The 24,657-nt window shown below is 36.8% G+C and overlaps 2 protein-coding genes across 2 annotated transcripts; both read right to left on the bottom strand.

The window, feature by feature from the left end:
- Positions 1–5,303: 5,303 nt before the first annotated feature.
- LOC134668939 (uncharacterized) lies at positions 5,304–7,353 on the bottom strand. The gene is made up of 2 exons (XM_063526447.1): positions 6,659–7,353; positions 5,304–6,563 (listed from the first exon to the last, which is right to left on the bottom strand). The coding sequence occupies exons 1-2, from the start codon at positions 6,663–6,665 to the stop codon at positions 5,359–5,361; spliced, it is 1,212 nt and encodes a 403-aa protein (XP_063382517.1). The 5' UTR covers positions 6,666–7,353; the 3' UTR covers positions 5,304–5,358.
- A 12,370-nt stretch (positions 7,354–19,723) lies between these two features.
- On the bottom strand, positions 19,724–21,461 carry LOC134668940 (uncharacterized). The gene has a single exon (XM_063526448.1). The coding sequence runs from the start codon at positions 21,218–21,220 to the stop codon at positions 20,639–20,641; it is 582 nt and encodes a 193-aa protein (XP_063382518.1). The 5' UTR covers positions 21,221–21,461; the 3' UTR covers positions 19,724–20,638.
- Between the last annotated feature and the right edge of the window lie 3,196 nt (positions 21,462–24,657).

Raw genomic sequence — 24,657 nt, forward strand, 5'->3', positions numbered from 1 at the left:
GTTCTGACCTAACCTAACCCACTTTTCTGGCAACAGCTCGTTTTCTTGGGGGTTGCTGTTCTAACCTAACCTAACCCACTTTTCTGGCAACAGTTCGTTTTCTTGGGGGTTGCAGTTCTAATCTAACCTAACCCACTTTTCTGGCAACAGTTCGTTTTCTTGGGGGTGGCAGTTCTAACCTAACCTAACCCACCTTTCAGGCAACAGTTTGTTTTCGTAGGGTCGCAGTTCTAACCTAACCTAACCCACTTTTCTGCCAACAGTTCGTTTTCTTGGGGGTCGCAGTTCTAATCTAACCTAACCCACCTTTCAGGCAACAGTTTGTTTTCGTGGGGACGCAGTTCTAACCTAACCTAAGCCACTTTTCTGGCAACAGTTCGTTTTCTTCGGGGTTGCAGTTCTAACCTAACCTAACCCACTTTTCTGGCAACAGTTCGTTTTCTTGGGGGTCGCAGTTCTAACCTAACCCACCTTTCAGGCAACAGTTTGTTTTCGTGGGGTCGCAGTTCTAACCTAACCTAACCCACTTTTCTGGCAACAGTTCGTTTTCTCGGGGGTCGCAGTTCTAACCTAACCTAACCCACCTTTCAGGTAACAGTTTGTTTTCGTGGGGTCGCAGTTCTAACCTAACCTAACCCACTTTTCTGGCAACAGTTTGTTTTCGTGGGATCGCAGTTCTAACGTAACCTAACCCACTTTTCTGGCAACAGTTCGTTTTCTCGGGGGTCGCAGTTCTAACCTAACCCACCTTTGAGGCAACAGTTTGTTTTCGTGGGGTCGCAGTTCTAACCTAACCTAACCCACTTTTCTGGCAACAGTTCGTTTTCTTGGGGATTGCAGTCATCTAACCTAAAACATGTTGGTACAGTCATCAAATCTATTAGCGTAGTGGCACCCGTCCATGGAAATATGTAGATACGTTTGTTAAAAAAAAAGCCACCAACAGGTCAAATAGCCATCAAAATATATTATGAAAAGTAAGTATAAATAAAGCAAACGTTTTTTGACAATTAAGAGTTAGCTAAGTTGAAACATTTGCTCAGTGACTATTTGTCTTAATGAATTTTGGTAAAATGAACATCTACTAAATAAAATTGTGATCAAATAAAAAGTATGCGAAGTTTCAATTTTGGCAAACGTTATGTAACAATAAATAGTTAGGTATAATAAAACATTTGCTTAGTGACTATTTTTCTAAATAAATCGTGGTAAAATGAACATCTGCTAAATAAAATTGTAGTCAAATAAAAATTATGCTAAATAATAATATGCTAAGCATTGGTTTGCCAACTAAAAGTACTGCAATAAGTTGGTTGGGAAGTGAAATTAGGCGAAAAATATTTCGGCGAGATGGCAGTACACCAGTTTAACTCTAAACGTACTATTCCGATATATCTTAAAACAAATATGTATGTAATAAAAAACCGGGCAAGTGCGAGTCGGACTCGCGCACGAAGGGTTCCGTGCCATAATGCAAAAAAAAAAACAAGAAAAGCTAAATAAAAAACGGTCACCCATCCAAGTACTGACCACTCCCGACGTTGCTTAACTTTGGTCAAAAATCACGTTTGTTGTATGGGAGCCCCATTTAAATCTTTATGTTATTTTGTTTTTAGTATTTGTTGTTATAGCGGCAACAGAAATAAAACATCTGTGAAAATTTCAACTGTCTAGCTATCACGGTTCGTGAGATACAGCCTGGTGACAGACAGACGGACAGACGGACGGACGGACGGACGTTTTACCCTTTGGGTACGGGACCCTAAAAAACCTAATCTAACCCACGTTAGGTTTTTTAGGGTTCCGTACCCAAAGGGTAAAACGGGACCCTATTACTAAGACTTCGCTGTCCGTCCGTCCGTCCGTCTGTCACCAGGCTGTATCTCACGAACCGTGATAGCTAGACAGTTGAAATTTTCACAGATTATGTATTTCTGTTGCTACTTACATATCACGGTTCATGAGATACAGCCTGGTGACAGACAGACAGACGAACAGTGAAGTAAACTGAAATAAATGTCATATACCTACTAAGAAAGACCGGCCAAGTGCGAGTCGGACTCGCGCACGAAAGGTTTCGTGCCATTACGCACAAAACGGCAGAAAAATACGTTTGTTGCATGGGAGCCCCACTTTATTTATTTTATTCCGTTTTTAGTACTTATTTGTTGTTATAACTGTCTAGCTATCACGGTTCATGAAATACAACCTACAGACAGACGGATAGAGGAGTCTTAGTAATAGTAGGGTCTTGTTTTTACCCTTCGGGTACGGAACCCTAATAAAGTGTATAGATTTGTAACACAGCAGAGATCTAGTCTTTCTAGTGACTAATAGCCTTGTATGCTTGTTTGCCACCAACATGGCATTTAAAACATATTAATAAAAACTTACTCATTTCATCGGTCATATACAGCCTAGTATTGGCTTTAATATATATTGGGTCTGAAATATTTTTTTATTTAATTTTTTAGTATGTATAGCGGCAACAGAAATACATCATTTGTGAAAATTTCAACTGTCTAGTTATCACGGTTCATAAGATCATGAAATACAGACAGACGGACGGACAGCGGAGTCTTAGTAATAGGGTCCCGTTTTTACCCTTTGGGTATGGAACCCTAAAAAGTGACCAAGAGCTCCAGTGCCCCAGGCTGGAATCGAAACAGCATCCTCTGCTATAGCCGCTGGTGCCTGTGCCATTTGGCCACCGGACCCCAGCGGCATAGGTCGAATTTTTCCAAGTATATGCACTTCTTACTGAAGGCCCAGCGTTCCACCTGGCCACCCCTAAGGTAAAATTGAAATTATGTAGAATTGGGATTATGTAGAATTAAGCTTCTGTAAAATTGAAATTATGTAGATTTGGGAATCTGTAAAATTGAAAATCTGTAGAATTGGTAATCTGTGATAGGAATCTGTAGAAATGAGACTAAACCCTTAGTAATGTGGTAATAGGGGTCCCGTTTTTAGCCTTTGGGTGCAGAATCTAAAAATCAACCTTGTTTTGGTACTATGTACTAAGCTTCACTATGACTCTGAAATTGTAGCAGTAATTAATTTTGTTTTAGTTGTCACCTGACGATTTATTTAAGTCAAACTCTGAAGTTATTATTTTACACTTTTATTTGAATCAGCATAAAATATATCTTTTTATATATACTATATATATATATATATATATATATATATATATATATATATATATATATATATATATATTAATCTTATATTCAACTTACATTGACTCCAGAGATTACTTCTTCTTAAACCTTGTGTTTTCCCGGCCTAGCACCGGGGTCTGCTTTCCTGCTCAGTCTTCTCCACTTTGCCCAGTCTTCGGCATCCACTCACATCACTCAGATCACTTATTATTAAAAAATTAGCTTCATTCAATTCACTGATAAGCCTCAAGTTTGATTCTTTGAAGTTAGTCTAAAACACAAATATCAAATATGTCCACCATGCACTGTAGTTGTTCGCACTGGTTCACACTGGATCATATAATCAGAGTGGAGTCAACTGGTTCTTTAACTCAAGAGTTTCTTTGAATTACTTTTGTGACTTAACTTCACTTTCATCTCGCTTTAGTTTGTCAAGCACATTCCTTCAAGGTTCTTCCTTCCATTCTGAAATGTATAAATACAACTGAGTATACTGTATATAAAATTTGTGTCCCGTCTGGTCTAGTGGGTGGTGACCTTACCTATAAAGCCAAAGGTCTTGGGTTTGAATCCTGGTAAGGGCATTTATTTGTGTGATGAGCCGAGATATTTGTTACCGAGTCATGGATGTTTTCTATGTATTTAAGTACTTCCAAAGAGACGTTCAGCGCTATCAGCTATGAACTTTGTAACATGTAATGGGTCTCACATATGGAATACAATGGGAACTATTGTCATAAACCAACAATTGTGGCAAGGTTTGTCCAAGTAACAAAATTATGTGAGAAATTATGTATCAACAACAAAACAATAATGAAAGTTGAAACAATTATGTGGTTTGAAGATACTCACGATTTTCGGCATAGGTTTATATATTTGTTTTACGCGTTGGTGCCGTGTCATCGTTAGTATTGTAGTCACAAACATTTAAACTGAAAAATAAGTTTTAATTCCCATCAATAATGCATCTGTCATCTTACACAGATAGTGATTATTATTCTCTTTGCAGAGCAGTGACAGTAGTCGTTTTTTTTTAAATAGGCTTTCTACACGCTCGACGCCAAACGCGCCTGTGTGACGGAGCCTTAAATGTCATATACCTACTATTGTAAGAAAAACCGGCCAAGTGCGGTTCGGACTCGCGCACGAAGGGTTCCATACTTTTTAGTATTTGTTGTTATAGCGGCAACAGAAATACATCATCTGTGAAAATTTCAACTGCCTAGGCCTATCACGGTTCATGAGACAGACAGACGGACAATGAAGTACATCTGAAATAAATGTCATATACCTACTAAGAAAAACCGGCCAAGTGCGAGTCGGACTCGCTAATAGGTTCATAGAGTTTGACCAGCGAGTGGCTGCACAAAAAAAAAGCGGCAAATTCAAAAAATCTTTAACTGGTAACACGAAGCATAGTGCAAAAAAAGTAATTTGATACTTGGTAATTCATACGTAATTAATTTTTGTTTTGATTAGTGACTGACTGAAGTCTGCAACGTAGCAGACTGTAAATTTAATACAGTAAACAGACTGAGGATATCGTTGCAATGCAATTATAACCCCTGGCTTCTAATTTAGCCCACTTAAAAATTAAAAATATGATTGAATAGTTATCATTATTATCAGAGATACTAAAAAACGAAGGAACGAATTGTTAGTAGACTAATCAGTCAATCATTACAAAAATATGTAGTAAACATAAATATCTTTACTTCAACTGTACAAAAAGTAAGTTATTATATTATCCTAAGATTCCTAAGTTATAGAAAATGATACTTTGTTGTTACAAATAAATTTCAGGACTGACCATTAAACGGCACCCTTTAAATCTCATTTCTTTGGTCGTTGAAGTCAACAACCAAGGCATATGTCATAATATTGAACTTGGTTCTCATATGACATTTATATTTTTGATAGGATTAAAAATTACTTTATTTGTGTTTTATTTTGAAGTTTTGAACTCGGGTTAATTACAGGCGATTATTTATTAAGCATAAATATTTCCCTTGTGCTATTAAAGTAAACCTTCACAAGGGAAATATTTATGCTTCCCGTTGTACTTATAAAGTTAGTAATAATAAAAAGTCACATATTGTATAATGGAGCTGAACTGAAGGTAGGTGAAAGAAAACACAATTTAGTTTCAATCTACTTTTAATATTGTTAGTTTATAAAGAAGGTGCCTATTTATTTAAGAATCATAATCGAAATCGGATTCAAGAAATTCAATTCCTGACAGAGAACTATCACTGTCATTGTCACTTTCCCGAACTTCTATTATGAATGGAGCTAGTTCAGTGTCTGTAATGTTGTCCTTAGACTTGTATTTTCGTTCCACATTTATTACATGGTCTGTACTTTTTTTCCAATCTTCCGGGGTAATCATTGCAAAACATTCTCGGATCAAGTTTTCCGTATCTGAACCCGGTAGCCCCACATTTCTGCTGGCTATTTTTCGCTTTGTGAGGCTCCATATCAACTCAATAGCGTTTAGATCGCAATGGTATGGAGGCAATTTAAGGACCTCATGCCCATGCTGCTTCAATAACTCCTCTGCTGCATATATGGGACTAATTTTATTTTCCTCAACGAGGCACATCAATTCCTCCTTTTTGAAACACTCTTCATATGGGATATTATTTTCCCTTAGCCATTTTTGAATATCAGCCTTTAAGCTGTGCATGGTTGGAGGCTTATTTATTTGTGTTACATGGTAACTGGCATTGTCCATAACAATTACACTGGGCTCAGTCAAATTTGGGATTAACATTTCTCGTAGCCACTTTAAAAAATTAGAACTGTTCATGTCATCATGATAGTCAGCTGCTTTGGATTTTGTGCTAAAAACAAGCAAAGCATTGGGCACAAATCCTTGCTCTGATCCAGCATGCACTATAATATGCCGCTTACCCGAGGAAATTTTTTCAACTAAACCGGAAGTTGAAGGCCCTTGCCATGACTTCTTCGGTCTGTAATTTTGATGGACATATGTCTCATCAAGATACACAATATTTTTTCCTTCTTCCCGTTTTTTATGTATAGCTCTAAGAAACCTTTGCCTCCACCCAGATATTTCAAACTTTTCCATGAGGATGGAGCGCTCTTCTTTATTTTTTTTAAACTCAAATCCGTTCTCGTGTAGTATTTTCCTCAGTGTTTCACAACATCCTGAGAATCCTATAGATTCTTTCAAATCCGCATGTAAGGCTCTTAGAGTAGGTACCTGCTTTTTGACGCAATAAAACTCATTAATTTTATTACGGATGGCTGACACATCAAAATTGTCTAAATTTGACACAGTTGGTGGCCGGGGTCGTTTTTTCCCTGGCGTATTCCATTGGCCTTGGTTAATAGAACCCTCTTTTTTAATTGTGCGTAGTGTACGAATGCTTGCACCTGAAAAAAAAACAGTTTTAACAATAGGAATTTTAACAAAAGAACACTAAAATATTAATAAACCTAGATGTGAAAATATAGATTATTTATATTACCTGTCATAGTAGACACTTTCTCTAAATAACTTGATTCTGATGCGTTATTATCAATAACATTCTTCAGTTCGCTTGTTAGCTTTTGAATAGTTTCTCTAACATTTTCGTCATCTACGCCCGCTGTAATATAAATAAATCATAAGTTTAGTAATACAAACAAATGTTCCTATCTCGTAAATTAAATTTGGTACAAGAAGCATCAACATTGTTTGATAATGACTTACCGGTCGCCTGAATGATTTCGTCCAATATTCGCTTCTTTTCTAGTAATCTCTCATTTTCGTCGTGTCGAACTTGATTATAGTTACAGATTATCGTAAATAACATGCTCCTCACACTGCTTCTAATCGGTTTAGCCATTATAATACGATATAAACTATAAACTTCCGTAACGAATGAACTAACATGAGAATTTGAGAATCTAGGTTATGTGTAAACTCGTTTGACAATATTTTTGACACTTTTGACAGCTAAAATTATTGCCATATATAGAATTCTCTAAAAACGCTTGTGCAGCGACTCGCTGGTCAAACATATGTTTGCAAATAAAAACTCACATAAATGTGACACAAATATCAATATTGTTTGGTAACAGAAGCTGTCAACATTTTGACAGTTGTTTGACACTTTTGACAGATAAAATTGTTGCCATATGAAGAATTCTGTAAAAATGCTTGTGCAGCGACTCGCTGGTCAGACTCTAGGGTCATATCCAGCCTAGCATTGCATTGGCCCCGCTTAAATATTTTAAGAGTGTAATAGATTTGTAACCGGTCAGCAACGTGAGTCCCTTGGAGAAGCAGAGGTCTAGTCTAAACTCCCACTTACCATCGGCATTAACAGCCTTGTATGCTTATTTGCCACCAACATGTCATATTAAAACATATTAATAAAAATTTACTCGGTCAGCAATGTGAGTCCCTTGGAGAAGCAGAGGTCTCGTCTAAACTCCCACTTATCATCGGCATTAACAGCCTTGTATGCTTGTTTACCACCAACATGTCATATAAAAACATATTAATAAAAATTTACTCATTTCATCGGTCATATCCAGCCTACCATTGCATTGGCCCCGCTTAAATATTTTAAGAGTGTAATAGATTTGTAACCGGTCAGCAATGTGAGTCCCTTGGAGAAGCAGAGGTCTAATCTAAACTCCCACTTACCATCGGCATTAACAGCCTTGTATGCTTGTTTGCCACCAACATGTCATATTAAAACATATTAATAAAAATTTACTAATTTCATCGGTCATATCCAGCCTAGCATTGCAGTGGCCCCGCTTAAATGTTTTAAGAGTGTAATAGATTTGTAACCGGTCAGCAATGCGAGTCCCTTGGAGAAGCAGAGGTCTAGTCTAAACTCCCACTTACCATCGGCATTAACAGCATTGTATGCTTGTTTGCCACCAACATGTCATATTAAAACATATTAATAAAAATTTACTCATTTCATCGGTCATATCCAGCCTAGCATTGCATTGGCCCCGCTTAAATATTTCTTTAATTTGTTTTTAGCATTTGTTGTTATAGCGGCAACAGAAATACATCATTTGTGAAAATTTAAACTGTCTAGTTAATCTAGTTATCATGGTTCATGAGATCTTGAGATACAGCCTGGTGACAGACAGACGGACAGCAGAGTCTTAGTATTTAATAGGGTCCCGTTTTTACCCTTTGGGTATGGAACCCTAAAAAGTGACCAAGGCCTCCAGTGCCCCAGGCTGGAATCAAAGCAGCGTCCTCTGCTATCGCAGCAGGTGCCTGTGCCATTCTGCCACCGGGCCACGGCGGCATAGGTCGAATTTTTGAATACTAAACACAATACTCCCATGGAACGCTTTGAAGTTCAAATCTCGTTACGTTACGATGGCGTTTGCACTTTGCACTATGTTCGGTGAATATTTTTTATTGTTAACACACACAATACACTATTTATAAGGTTTTTATCACGTATTTTCGAATAAATTAGTAATTCAAAAGACCCCAAAGCCGAATGGTTTGACGTCTAGGCAGTGTTGCAATCGTCTTAAAAGCCGTAACAGACAATCGCACGTTCTGGCAAAAAAAAAAATTATGTAATAATTATACCGGTATACATATCCATATGAAACGAAACTTAATGCAAATAATAACCATTATACATACCGGAGTCATCAAATAAACAGTAATATTCGTCTTGCTTTTTATTTAAAAAAAAAAGACCAACCTAACTTGTAAGCATGTTTGCAGTTTCTAAACGCAACAAACGCTGTCAAATGACAATCAACAAATTGAACATTTGCATTCTTTGTCGAAATTTTTTCACTTTTAAATGCAAAATACTCGACAATACGAATTTTGCGGATACATGTTCTCGATTCAAAAGTGATATTTTTTCAAGCTCTTTCGATTGAGCATAATTTCTTTTGGTTTTTCCGTCAGAGCCGCTCACGTTTATATATAAAGATGGTGAATTCATTAATTACTTTGACACACGATCAAAAAACGTATCTTCTGTAATTGATTTACGGGGTGTACCTATTTTATATTATGTATGTAATTTATATTACAAAGTTTTTTTTTATATACATAATATTACAAAGTTTTTTTTATATACATAAGCAGTGAGAATTTATTATTGGTTTTTAGTTTTGATAGGGCTTTAAGACCAAACAGGAGCTGAGATTTAAATATTTTAGGTAAATATACCCGTCTCGCTAACGGAAGTGGCTTCTAAAACTAGTGCGATAAGGACAAGGCGAAAAATCCTGCTTAAAAATTGCAAAAATTGAGGTTTCGTACTCGACTGTTTCCTCTTCCAAAACATAACCAATTGTAACCAAATTTGGAAATCTAAATCATTATGAAATTATCTGTGTCGGACAGTTTTGTTTTTTTGGCTAATTGATATCAGTTTTGAAGACCACGCTTCTCATTGCGGCATAGTCAATTAGGCCATTTTGGCCATTTTTGAAGGGCTCTAGCGCCTTAAAAAACAAAAATATCAAAAAAATCTAAACGGTCCGACACATATATTGACAATATTAATCTGTGTTGAAAAAATCATCGCTCTAGCTTCAAAATCCAAGGAGGAAACAGTCGATTACGTTTATATGGAGAAATGACCACTCCTGTTGGCTCTTAAAGAACTGCTTCACAAAAGAAATTAACATTTCGCTTGATGAGCAAATTATATACATCATAGAAATACAAGAGCATCAAAGAGCAGTAATTAGGGCCAGTTGCGCCTTCCAGGGTTAGTGACTAACTCAGGGTTAACCGGTTAAACCCGGTTACCACTACAATTTAATCCTGTGTTAACGGTTAACTCCGAGTTAGTGGTTAACCATTGATGGTGAAAATGGCTAGTTATTATATAGGGTCACTAATCAAACTACAATAAAATTGAGATATAGGTATCTAAACAATAATAAATAAATTTAAACACTAGATAATTGTATCGCCAAATTGCTCTGTTAATTAACTTACGTTTGAAAAATGCTTGCTCGATGCGAAAGACCTTCATGAATAAAGATTGATGTCACTTGTGATTTACTAGTACCTATAAGCTAACACCCTTAAGGATGACTCAGTTTTGACCGGGCCATGTCCGGGCCGGAGCTTCCGGCTCATCGTTTTCTATGGAAAGTATCACGTAATCACCTTTCATGTCATAGAAAAGTAAGCTCCGGAAGCTCCGGCTCGGACACGGCCCGGTCTAACGTGAGTCATCCTTTATTCATAAACGCGCTACAAACCTCAATTAGTTAAAAATCGTTTGTCGTTATCTGTCATTTTGACTTATGTATTGATAAGAAAGGGAGAAAACATCTAATCTAAATCAGGCCTTTCAAGTTTTATGAATAAGGGGATACGTATATACAAAGTTCATAAGGTCCATTCTTCTATTATAAATGCGAAAGTAATCTGTCCGTCCGTAACCTCTTCACACTTCAACCGCTGAACCGTTATAGATGGTATGGAGATAATTTGAGCACATTTCAGTTGCCGAATAACCATAAAGGATGACTTATGCTACACCGGACCGTGCCCGGGCCGAAGCGTCCGACGTGTAATTTTCTATGACGGTTGATCGGTGACGACGTGGTGCTTTCCATAGAAAACGAAGCGCCGGTAGCTTCGGCCCGGCCTCGGCCCGGTCTACCGTGAGTCGTCCTTAAGTCACTCTATTCAAAGTAATTAAGTTCTAAGACATACCTCAAACATAATATTAATGTATATAAACCATAAACGCTTCTAAAAATCTTAGCTAATAATGCTTGTATAAACTTAATCTTATTTTTGTTAGAAAAATAAAGCTGCAATTATCAGCCGGTAAAAAAACCAGCAAGAAAGCACCGCTTATTTATTCTACGAAATAAGATTACATTCCTAAATATTTTTAGCTCAAGTTCCACATCATAAGAAGTGTATAACCAAACATAATCTTGGCTTATATTGGATTACCTCTTGCGATTCAGGAAGATATTCTCATCGCCTAACGAACCGTTCTGAGCGAACTTGTTTAAACTTCTGCCGAGATTTTTGTCGAGATATTACAATATTATTATACAATATTAATATTATTAAAAGGAGTGAACAGATTTCTAAGGGGTCGGCAACATGCATTTCGTCAGGTAACAATCAAAAGTCACTAGTTACTAAAAAAATTAAACAAAAATCGACCTTCTCTTAGTACTAATATGGTTCACTATGGCTATGAACTTGTGGTGGTACTTGGTGACTTTTGGTTGTCACCCGACGATGGTGACCATTTTTCACGGGAGGAACATTATAAATAAGGCATAAATAAAGTGTCTTCCGCTTAATATTGCCAATATGAAAAGTGCTCACTAAGAACACATTCTTAAATTAGTCTGTATTTACTAGTAATTTTGGTTATATATAAATTAATTATTATTTTACAATACTAGAAGTATTTGTACAAATTGAAGTATTTTTCAGAAAAACATTTTAATTTGTTTTTATTAAGTAGAAACACTACTATGTATATAATAAATTAAAAACTGAAATAAATGTCATATACTAAGAAAAAGTGAACTGAGTGAGTGGGTGCATGAGGGCACTGGAGGCCTTGGTCACTTCTTAGTATATGACATTTATTTCAGTTTATAATTATTATTTTGTAGAGAAATATTGTATTCCGTTGTAAGTGATGTGTGCGATTGACTAACTTTTAGGGCAATATAATTTGTGAAAAATAATCGATTTCATTCGATAAATGTTTGCTTGGCAAGCGCCATGGGAACAGCGGTCCAATACAGCCGCATTCGGGCAACGAACTCGGGATACTTCGAGGGTGTAAATTTAATCCTTGTTTACACTCGAAGCTTGTATATGTTATTGGTGCCTTCTCGATTTCTAAGTGTACATATAAGTCTTGAGATTTTCAGATAAGTGAAATTTAGAATCACGCACAGGTAGGTATAAATAGTATGGAGGTAAGATTTTCAAATTTAAAATCGTCTGCGTAACTTACTTTCTATGCATCACGCTTGCATATTAGTGCGAGCGAGATGTATAAAAAGTTAGTTAATATCAATATTATGAGTCGGCGCGATTCGGGAAATGAATTAGAGATTAACTAGATACGATATCGTAAAGTATGTGACGTCCCACGGGTAAAGGTACCTTATGGCGGTTGACGCTATGCGACGTAAAAATGTACCTTTTGCCGTGGAACGTCACAAAATTCTCTAATTCATTTCCCGAATCGCGGCGCCAGCCGCCATAAGGTACCTTTTGCCGTGGAACGTCACAAACTTTACTATTTCATATCTAGTGAATCTCTAATTCATTTCCCGAATCGAGCCGAGTGTCAAACTGGTGATAGCTCGATCAATAGGTGCATCTCCGGTCGTTGACCGCGCTGCACGTTGGCTCCAACCGACTTTTAATTCAAACTTAGCCGCATGTTCCACTAACCTATAAACAAATGTATGCATACCTACTGCAGTGCAGAGATTATGTTACTACCTAACAAACAGTTACTGAATTTGCTAGGTTTGACGGTTGACGGTTTGACTAGGTTTCATTTCATAACTGTGACGATAAGAGAGGAAAACCCACCTCACCCCGTAGTGCCTCGTATTTGGGGTGAGAGGGTTTTTCATACAAAGGTGATTTAGGAAGATTGTTGGATCGATTTTTTTATTATGCGTATTACTATAGCTCCATTTTAAATTGGAATACATTATTTTTGTAGCAGTAGCCTTAAAATTTCTTCTCACCCCCCTCTCAAACCTTCTCTCCCCATTCATAACCCACCTCTCCCCGCGAAACCTACTCACCTCGTTTTACGTTAATTTATTTAATTTTCTACCGAAACAAATAAAACGAAATGAATACCTAGGTTTTTAAAATACGCTTTATTATGAAAATGAAATGTACAGTCACCACACGGGAATGTTACGCCATTTCGGGTTCTAGCTAAATTGGACATTCCATAGAGAAAGTATGGAAAAACCAATTTAGCTAGGACCATAAATGGCGTAACATTCGCGGAGCGTGATGGTACATAAAATAAACAATTTATCAATCACTAAACTTCAGTGAACTTCGTTTAAAAAACGCTTTCCAAAAGTTTATTTCTCAAACTATTCGTTGTATCATAGACAAGACAATGCAAAACTGGAAATTAATTAATTTTATCGCACAACTTACCTACTCGTAACCTACAGTGTGGAAAGATAAGTCGGGCCCTGGAGGGAAACTATCTTAAATCCTTAAGCTAGCTCATTTTGCTTAAAGGAGATATTCCTTTATTTTTAAAACGAAACAAAACTGCATTCAAAGATTTTCTAAAACTCGTTTGCCTCGCCCGGGATTCGAACCGACTAAAAATTCCAAAAAGTAAAAACTCGCAATTTTATTCTACTAGTCGATACAGTTAATGTTAATGAAAACATTTCTCCAAGAAACATTAGGTCTTACACCCGCCTGTCGTACAAAGTATCCATAAAATCGAATATTTAGTACTCAAGATTTTTTTAGACAAGCCAAATTTAAGAAAAAAAGAAAAATGCTTTAAATGCAGTTTTGATTCTTTTTAAAAATAAAGGAATGTCTCCTTTAAGTAAAATGAGCCAGCTTAAGGATTTAAGGTACATAGTTTCCCTCCAGGGCCCGACTTATCTTTCCACACTGTATATTTAACAGCCTTTGTAAAATCAGTTCTTTGTGTGTATGTAAATTCGAAATTGACGTGTAAAAGGGCACTTGTGGCCTATTTGCTGAATAAATATTGAAGTTGAAGAAGTCTACATAAACATCGGAACTCAATTTAGGTATCCACTGATTTCAGGGCACTGAACCGTAAATGCAAAGATCCTATAAATAGCTAGGACCTTTCAAAGTTATTCCGGGTTCTTGCAGTCAGTCCAAATTATTCATGCCCTTAAATATATCATAGCCTGCTATAGTCTGACATATATTCTTTGTCACGCCTATATTGGAGTCGGATGGGGATCGAGACTTGCTGGCGGAGCACGTACTATCCGATTTGACAAATGGGTCAACGGTTTATGTAAAACGTTAGGGTATGAGGTGCGACAGTTTTGGGAGCGTAATGGGCAAGGTGATAAAAGTACCTATGATGTGATATGACTATTTGTTGGTGGTCCATTATCATCGGTTTAGAATCTGAGGATAAAGTTCTGAAGAATCGAGAAACTTGACTATATACTCCTGTAGTAATTTCGATATTTCTTGTGCTCCATACAAAACTTAGTTTTTTAGTAACTCGGGCATTTGCTCTCGAAAGTGACACATAGTAATGGTAGCCATGTGTTAGCCATTTTCATTAACTTAATTTTAGTGCCTTCAACGGCCATGAGCCGTATTCTAATTGTAATAACAGGTTATGAAATTGATCTGGATTTAAATACAGCATTTAGAGATCATTTTGATTGGTCGTTGGTTAGCACAGTTCATTATGTTATGTATCCACCCATAGTAGAAGATGATAGGGTTCAGAACGTTTTTTTTTATGGCGCCTCCCGTTTGCGGTTTGCAGTAACCCAACGCCGTATATAAAAACATATTTTTTATTCTAACGCCTTGCTATTAGGGTCGTGTTTAGATTGACTGCTATATTGTGATTGTCAACACGGATTAGCCTAAGTCTAAATCTGCTCCGCGGTTAATAAAGCATTCAAAGCGTGAGTAAAAAACGTTTTGATCACGTTTGGCGACGTCGTAGGCGTGTCCATCCATGCAGTTGACTGGTAGGCTAGTCGGTGTAGATAATGATGACGTGTGGGAGGACAAAATATTCCACGACCTGATTCCGTTTATTCCGTACCGATTTCAAATGTATCACAGCGGTTATCTATATAGAAAAGATTCGCTCGTCAAAGTTTAGGCTTTGCGATTATAGGTTGTTGTGAAGCTGGTAGGTATCGCTTCGAATGTGCTTAAGATTTGCTCTAAACCTACCGAAATAATGCATCATTTGGTTTTGTGGGTACTAAGTTGAATTCCATTGCAGAACTGAAATATTAGGTAATAATATTAATTGGCGTAAATTCAATCTTCCACTTGCTGAAATACACTTTAATATATCAGGCGGTCTCCGCGGATCGAGTTATTGAGTCATCCAGCGTATGAGGTCGAGTTTGGGGAGCCTGGGGATCTGTCGGCAACCTAATCCAAAGAAATGGCACTTGCAGTAGTTTTTATAACTGTTCTCTACCCAGAGAACTTTTCCGTTCGGCAATGCTACTCAACATAGTACTGATATAACTCAAATAAGTACATAAAAATAAGTATGATGATCTATCTGACCACCATGACATACGGCGACGAGACATGGACATACACTAGGCGGCCGAGCATAAAGTTGGCTATGGGTTTGGTTCCTACAACCTTTCCCATGATGTACACTGTAGTGTCTATTGTATATTTAATTATTTAAGTACTGCGGAATGGAGTATCGAGACAAACCATTCTGGTTTAACGATGCTCTTGGATCAAAATATTATGTAATTGTGATTTATCTCTAATAAATTCTTTTTTAATCATTTATTTACATACAATATATATACAGTGGTACAACTAAACGAAATTAATAACTAGCTCAAATCTAATAAATAAATAATAAAAAAAGGTATATGTAGAGATGTCGGCGTCGCAGATCGTTATGTTTCTGTGTAATGTTTTGACGATAGTCACATTAAACCAATATATTAGGTAGGATAGGTTCGTTAGGTTGCTTCAGATGCCCGAAGGGCAAACTGCCTAGAAATAGGAGCCCCGCGTAGCGGGGCTCCGTCGACTCAGGGAACGAGTTAAAGATTTTCTCGTTTCACGATATGCCTAGGAATTTCATGATATGCCTGATCTTACGATCGGTCGCCGACAGAGATAGTAAATTAGGTACTTACATAATTTCTGCCGTACTAAGCAAAGTGAAATAACTATGTAATTGAATTCGTAAATAACTAATTGACGTGAATTTTGAAATCTTAAAGGATGACTTAATCTTAATCCTTAAAGGATGACTCACGCTAGACCGAGCCGTCCGACATATGTCTATTTGTATGACAGCTGATCGATGATTGGTGCATTCCGTAGAAAACGAAGCGCCGGAAGCTCCGGCCCGGCCCCGGCCCGGTCTAGCGTGAGTCATCCTTATTTAATGTTATTGAGATGTCTTATGATCTTTCAGCTATATATGAACCTGTATCAGGTACGAGAACAACTAGGTAATTCTTACAGTTCGCTCAACTCACGCGTTTGAAACAACGATAAAAACCTTTTACCTAATACCTAAATTCGTGAAACATTTTAGGCCTGTAGGGCGTGTCAAAGTATTTACATAATTAACATAATAATCGATCATTCTTATAATGGACTATTTGGGTTCAATCTGCTTTAGACGTTTTTGTAAACATGATGCTTACAAAAACATGACGCTTACAAAAACCTATCTGTGTTTATGACAAAGTCATTTAAAATATGCATATGAATACTATTCATCCCATTACACATAGGGCCGTAACTACCATGGAAAAACTCGAACTGTATGCTCAGGAAATAAAATCCAAATTCAAACTGGTTTTCTAATAGCAGTTAGTTGTTATGCGCAGGTTATGCGTGATGTGGCAGTACTGTAGGAACTTTTCTCAATTAAGGCCCATTTACATGGTGCGATTTTCTCGCCTCGAACGCTCGATTATCGTAGCACGAGGAAAAATATAGTATTATGTAAACTAAACGTACGATATGGTACTAGAAGGAGCGATAATCGCCTCGCCTTTGCTGATTGGATGTCTCCGTGTAAACAAAATTTTAATGCGAGAATCGCATTTCGAGATTTTCGAGTTCATATTTGTTGGTGTCCCAATTTTATGCGTTTTTGGGACATTTAAAATGTTTTATTAATAGCCAAAACGCACAACAATATTTTTCTTTTCATACCTAGTGTATTTTGTGATGTTTGACCATTGTACTCTGGGGGGTGAATTATGTAGGTCATACTGAACAGCTTTTACTGTGGAGTGTGGAGCCAACCCCGAAATCGCGGAAAACAAATCTGCTTGTTCCATAGAAAACATTGACGAATTATGACTCTTTGAAATTTATGACAACCTACTATGGAGTAGGTAAAAGTTCTTTTGTATGAACTACATTATGTAATTATGTATTCACCCCTCAGAGTAATGTTGTCGTTTCCCGGCAAATTATTTTTTCTTAAAAGCAACGTCACGTTACTTCAGCCAAGAGCCAATATTAAAATACTCGTAAATGCAACTTAAAATATATTAAAATTCAAAATAATGAAAGAAACAAGAAATATTTACTAAGAATATTGACAGTATAGTGAAAAGATTAGTAACTAATCACGTAAGTTGACAGGTAAAACTCGTACGAAAATCGGTTCGCTCCGATTCGTGCGATACTCGCACGTACGTGAAAAAATGTCATACGAGAACCAGTTTAGACGAGTCGAGAAATCGTATGCAAATATCTCCCTAGAACGCAGCTCCCCATGTAAACTATTTCGCCTGGCGATAATCGCCATTCGAGTATCGCATGACATAATCGTAGGCGAGTTTTTATTTCTCGTATGAGTGTAAACATTTTTATTCGATAATCGCCTGACGATTATTGCATACGATAATGTCATACGATTTCTCGCCCCAAAACGTGCGAGAAACTCGCACCATGTAAATGGGCCTTTATATAGAGAAATCATAAATCATAAATCATAAATCATAAATCATTTATTTGCGTGAAAAGGGTACAGTTACAGATGTTCACGTTTGTTGTTCTCCTCCTTATTCAGCTGTCCACAAACAGCATGCAAACAATACCGTTCAATAAGCAAGTATATTAACAATATGCCTACTTATTAAACACTTATAACTAATCAAGAGCCATGCCTATATACAAGAATGTCCACACAATTTAATAACATGATTAAAAATTCATTTTCATAATTTTATTAACATAATATAGGATCATTATTGAAATAAATAGGAGTGATTAATATTACATTGGTAATGATGATAAATTATATTTATATTAATATGTCAATACAGTTGTTCATTAATTTCATTACATTCATCATTATCATCATCTAAAAATTCTCTTACAGAATAATATCTTTCTTGTATGAGCCACTTGTGTAGAGCCTTTTTAAATTTATGGTCAGGCATATGTTTTATGTGTTCTGGTATTTTATTGTAAATTTTGATACACATTACACTGCAATTTTTTCTTAATAAGGCAATCTTTTGTGGCTTACCAACTACTAATCTATCCTTATTTCTAGTACCCCTTGGGTACATGTCACCAGCCGTACTAAATAGCTCTATATGCTCCTTTACAAATTTTGCCGTTTCGTATATGTACAGACATGGAAGGGTAAGTAAGTTTAGCGAAAGAAACAATGGTTTGCAAGATTCGGTTGGAGCGATCCCCCAGATAGCACGAACACATTTTTTTTGGGATAGAAATAGTTGATCTTTATTAGAACCATTTCCCCATACAAGTAGGCCATATCTTAAAGTAGATTCTACGTATCCATGATATGCCGCTAAAGCAGTTTTACAGTTCGTTGTTCGTCGTAATCGATTTAGGACATATACAAATCTATCTAGTTTGCTGCATATACTTTGGATTTGATCTTTCCATCTTAACTCGTTATCTAATTTGATACCTAAAAATGTTGTAGAATGACAATTTTGGAGATCGCGGTCATTATAAGTAATCTTTAGAGATTTAATGTTCCCATTAAAATGTATGTAGCTTGTTTTTCCCAAGTTTACCTGTAAATTATTTTTTTCTAACCATGTCACAACATTTTCAACGACCGTGTTAATCTCTAATTCATGTCCTATTTCCTTATCTAATTTATTATTCGTCACTATTATTGATATGTCGTCAGCAAATAAAATGCATTTATGACTAATGTAAGAAGGGAGATCATTAATGTATGTCAAAAAGAGCAGCGGTCCCAGAACGCTGCCTTGAGGCACTCCAAATTTGTTTATGATATATGATGACTTGAAAGTCTCCGTTATGTTTTTATTGTTTACCTTATTAACTAATACGCATTGAGTTCGATTTTCTAAGTAAGACCTTATCCATTGCAGTGCTGGTCCCCTTACCCCATAATGGTCCAATTTATTTACTAATAGATTATGAGCCACGAAGTCAAACGCTTTTGACATGTCGAAAAATAGCGCTGTGGTTAAGAGTTTATCATTGCAGCTCGTAGCTATCTCGTAGCTAATAGAAATTATTGTAATGAAAATTAACCTTTTATTAGGTACTTTATCTGTTAAGCTCACAGCTCATATTACTACAATATTAGCTACCCACTTGTAAATAATATTTTTGTTTGTTTTTATTTTTATTTTATTAAGTACTTCAGTAGGTATGATTACGTTAAAGAGACATTACAGTTAAAAATAAATATACCCGAACCTAGTTGCCTCGTCTATTAGGTCGTGACGTGATCATGATATGTCAATTTAAGTGTTAATCGGTGATTCGGTAAATATAAGCTGCTGGTGGTGGACTGGTGGTGGGTTATATTAAATTGATAAGTCACAAATATTTTTGTTTTTCTTTTATTTTTATTAAATACGAAAACCTAACTTATAACTACAATAAAAATGACTTAAAATTTACGAGATGCAATATTTCGACTACCTATGTGTCCCTATGTCGATAACAATTGTTAAATGTAGGTACTGAGTATACTTTATAGACAAAGTCTACTTATGTACAAATTCGATCCTCTTCACAGCAATAGGGATATACAATTAAGTATGCAAGTGCAGACAAGTGTTTGTACATAGGTAAGTACACAACACCAGGTACAATACTTCGTGATGGTTCTACATAGTAAGGTACATAATATTTATACAGCGGTATAATTATAGTCTACAGGTTTTCTCAGTATTTTATAAACGTGAAAGGCACTATGCTTGAATAATAGGAAACATACAAGTATTTTAAGTATGTACGTCATGTTATTTTGACTATTCGATTTAAAAGTATACAATAATATTTGGAGAACTGGTGACAAAATTTATTTGCAGTGATTTAAATAATTTGAGTGAGAAATCTTTAGCCTAGAGGTAATTCACTTGGTGTTCTACAGTGCAAATCTGTAATCATAAATACCAGAGAGTAGCAATTGAAACATTATACAATTATGTTACGGACCCACGAAATTCAAATCGGTATGACACAGTCTTATTTTTCCTTATATACTTAGTGAGACGTGTCACAGCACAAAACTACTCCTAGCGAGCGGGACCTAGAGGCACCCATTGTCGCCTCTTTCTTGGTCCTTGATGAAGACAGTAACGTCGGCTACCTCCTTCAGGTTTCAGTATTCAACTACTGATATGATGAGACATATCTCTCTAGTGGTATTTGACTACCAACTAAATGTTAACCAGTCTTGATCTCCGTGTTCACTCCATGTTATGGTACACAGTCGATTAGCACTTCTTAGGGTTTATCGGTGGAGTCCCGCTGAAGGGCTGTATACGGCATGTCGTGGCACTCTCTGTGTTGGCAGACCGGAGAGACCGCGAACGTAAGTGTAAGTGACAGGCGGGCGAAGAATGCGCTTCGGTTGGGTCTGCTTTTTGGGTTGGCGCTGACGATCGGTCGGTGAACTTGACTGTGATCGTGATGTTAGGTTTAGGCTTTGGAAGACACGGCGTAGCGAGACAGTAGAGCGATGACGGCGGTGGTGGTCTGAGCCATCGCTGCCGGATTCACTGGCGGAGCACGATGAATGGTCGTCGCCAGCGTTCCTGTTGGGATCGCAGGTGACACTGTCGCTGCTGCTGGAGCTGGCGAGCGAGTCGGCGTCTGCTGATCGTCGCGTCAGTCTCCTGCTCAGCGCCCGCAGCAGCCTGCCACCGCGAGGCGCCGGAACAGGTTCCGTCATTTCTTCCATTGGCGGACACACTATTATCTTTGGAGTCACTGATTCGCGTCGAGGGTTCTTCGAGCGCTGATCCACTATTTTCACCGGCAAATCGCCGACGAACTTCTCACTCTTCACAATATTAACTTCTAGTATTTTCATAAGTTCGACAGTTCACTACTTTCGACGTTGAAACAATATTTTTATTTTAGGTGAATGTTGTTATGATACGAAACTTTTCCGATGTGGGCGAGTTTGGCAGAGCATAGGTCGCTTGACGAGATGTGTTTGCGAACTGATTGGCGAGAGGTGAGAGAGCGGCTTATAAGCTTTTTCCCGATCATGCGCAGTGGAGAGCTCGAGGAAGCCTGCAGATGCACACGTCCGCGACGAGCCTCCTATGCTGGTAGGCAGGACCCGAAGGACAGTGATACGATTGAAAACTTTACAATGAATTAAAACTAGAACAATGTAACTACCTATAGTTGATGATCTTTTGAGGACTAGGAAATATTTTATAAGTATCCATATAAATAATCGGATATTTCGGTTGGTTGGTAACTGTGTGTTTTCGTTTGTATTAAATTAGGTAATCATCAACTTTAAAACCGTTCGGGTATAATTGTTTCACCTAACCTTGATCATCTGTTATAAATTAGGTCACATAAAATTATAAGAGACACTAGGCACAGGGACCATTTTTAGATTGATTTTAGTGTACTTTTAAATTAATTAATTTAAAACATTTATTTACACAAATAAATCACAGGTAAGAAAATAAAAGCTTACAGATCACTGATTTAAACTTTCACGATTTTTACTCACTAATATATATTATTCATAAAGACGGGACTTAATCGCGTAAAATTAAGTTTTAAATTTACCTCACACGTTTCGAGGACGTCGATGTCCCCGTGGATTTAAAACTTAACTTTACGCGATTAATGCCCATCGTTGTGAATAATAAAGCTTACAGATATTACAAATTAAATTAAATGGTAATACCTACTCATGATAGAAAAGCTATGGAAATGGATTAAATGATAATACTACACATAAAACGAATGTGAAAATAAACTTAAAAACACTTACGTAAAAGGACTTCCTTAACTGGGCAAAATTAAGGAAGTCCATTCAAGTAAGTATTTTTAAGTCTCCCAAGCAAGGTGCCCATCACACAGGCGGCATTCCCACGCAGGAATCAGGCGGCATTCCCACGTTTAAAGTAAAGTTTATTTTTAGACTCAATAATCCGTGAGACCCAAACCATTTGACGAGGCGTGCTGTGCTCTGCATTGGGAAATATGATATATTTATACTGAAAAACAAAAATGTGGAAAAGATAGTTTAAAAATGGCTGTCTCTACTCTCTATCTTCCAAGGAAGTTCATTTAAACCGAATAATATTGTATAGTTTAAGGTAACTTTTAAAAATATCGATTATCGCGGTGTTATGTAAGGAATTGGTTAAAAATATTGAAACCTACAATTTGAAACTAATTAACTAAAATCACATGTTCTTTAGAAAAGGTTTTCTATTTACGAGTAGGAACTTACAATAAGTTCAATTTCCAATAACTACAATGTTTTTTATTTATTACTTAAGTACCTATAGACTGGTAGGTATACTTACGTACCTACATATAGTTTCAGCAAGTAAGAAACTTAAGATTTCAGTTCTATTCTGCTAGCCGTGTAACGTAGGTACCTAAATAACGTAGGTACCTATGAAAGCGATTACTTATGTAATTTGTCTTTCTCTGCTGTTATCCCGATATATTTTTGATTTGATTCGATTAGCGTTTGTTGTTACTTACTTTAATAAATATTTCCCTTGGTAGTCTACTAAGTAGGTACCCACTTACTTACATACCTGTTTTGGCTGACTGCCGGATTTTGTTTTTCGAGTAGTTACTTTTGGCATAGCCTACATATTTGGCGGTTTACAATAAGGTTATTTGCTAAAAAATTAAAAAATCGGCCAAGAGCATGTCGTCCCAAGCTTAGTGTAGGGTTACGTAGTTACCATTCTGTCAAAATAGGCCAAACGGAGGCCATTAGTTAGTATCATGTAGTTACATTACAAGCATGCAAGCAAAAGAAAACCTTTGCAGCGCTTTTCATTATAATAAAAAATATACTTTTTATTTTACCCTTCTGTCGCAATGCATTACTTACCTATGAATCCATGCCAAATTGCAGCTTTCTAGCACTAACGATCACGGAGCAAAGCCTCGGACAAACGGACATGTCGAAACTTAGGTATAAGGGTTTCTAGGTGACTACAAAACCCTAAAAACGATTGAATTAACCACCACCACCACGACGACCAGTCTGGCCTAAAGGGTAGTGACCCTGCCTTTGACGCCAATGGTCCCGGGTTCGAATCCTGGTAAGGTCATTTATTTGTATGATGATACAGATATTTGTTCCCGAGTCGTGGTTGTTTTCTATATACATATGTAAGTATTTATATATTATATATATCGTTGTCTGAGTACAACACAAGCCTTCTTGAGCTTACCGTGGGGCTTAGGGCAATTTGTGTAAAAATGTCCTATAATATTTATTTATTTAATTTTTATTTTAATTAAGGGCGGCTAAAGGAGGCCATAAAAAGTTTTATTAATTGCTTGCGTTGCACGTTTTCTATTTAGCAAAGGGCTCGATTACAAGCCATATCGAAGTGGCGTGGTGCACGTGCCCATAGTTCTTTGTTGTGCAACAATCTTGGCGCCGCCGTCGTGACACACCACTCCGTGACGTATTTTATACCATGCCACGAGACCTCTATTTATAAAATGAAGGAGTGAAACAAATAAACATTCGTTTGAAACCATCAACGTGCACACTAGCGCCACAGCTAAATAATCGTGATTATTTAAATTTAACCAAAGATATTGAAAAAAAGATATTGAAAAAAAGGGTGCCGCTACGTACTGCATTTTGTATTTAAGGACCTTTTGAATACATCAAACTAGTTTAAATGTTGCTGGATTCGTCAATATATGCGTCCAAAGATAGAATGGCCGTTTTTGTTTTGAGTTCATAGATCGACGAATTCATGAACATCAAAACAAATTTCAAAAGGTACTTAAATACAAATTACAGCACGTAGCGGCCCCCTATTTTAAATATCTTTCGTTAATTTTAAATAATCACGATTATTTAGCAGTGACCCTTGTACGCACATTGATGGGCTCTTAACTAGCTTAAAGAATAGTCGCTAATGAAAGTACGGACGAAGTTGCGGGCAAAAACTCGTATAATAGGTAGTTATTTGTTTTACAGGGGGCAAAGTTGTAGTTTGATTCCTCGTGCTAATCTCGTGATAATCTCGAGCAAATAAAAGATTCTAAAATTGAACCACGAGTGCAGATTCTGCTGGGTCCCGCGCGGGTTCCGAGTCACGAGGTTTAAACAAAATACGAGTAAGTACCTATGCTACCGAGTGAAACACAATATTTTTCAACACACCTCAACGCAGCAAATACTAACTGTAAAACATTACAAATCCAAATGAGGGTTCATTTAGAATACGTTATTAAATATGTAATAATAATATAATACCTACCTCGAGCAATTCTTGTTTATTTATA

Source organism: Cydia fagiglandana, chromosome 11 (genome assembly GCF_963556715.1).
Source record: "Cydia fagiglandana chromosome 11, ilCydFagi1.1, whole genome shotgun sequence".
In the NCBI taxonomy this organism is placed as follows: domain Eukaryota; kingdom Metazoa; phylum Arthropoda; class Insecta; order Lepidoptera; family Tortricidae; genus Cydia; species Cydia fagiglandana.

Bases quoted from the DNA above. Each gene is read 5' to 3' on its own strand.
- LOC134668940 (XM_063526448.1), bottom strand. From the start codon at position 21,220: ATGAAAATACTAGAAGTTAATATTGTGAAGAGTGAGAAGTTCGTCGGC.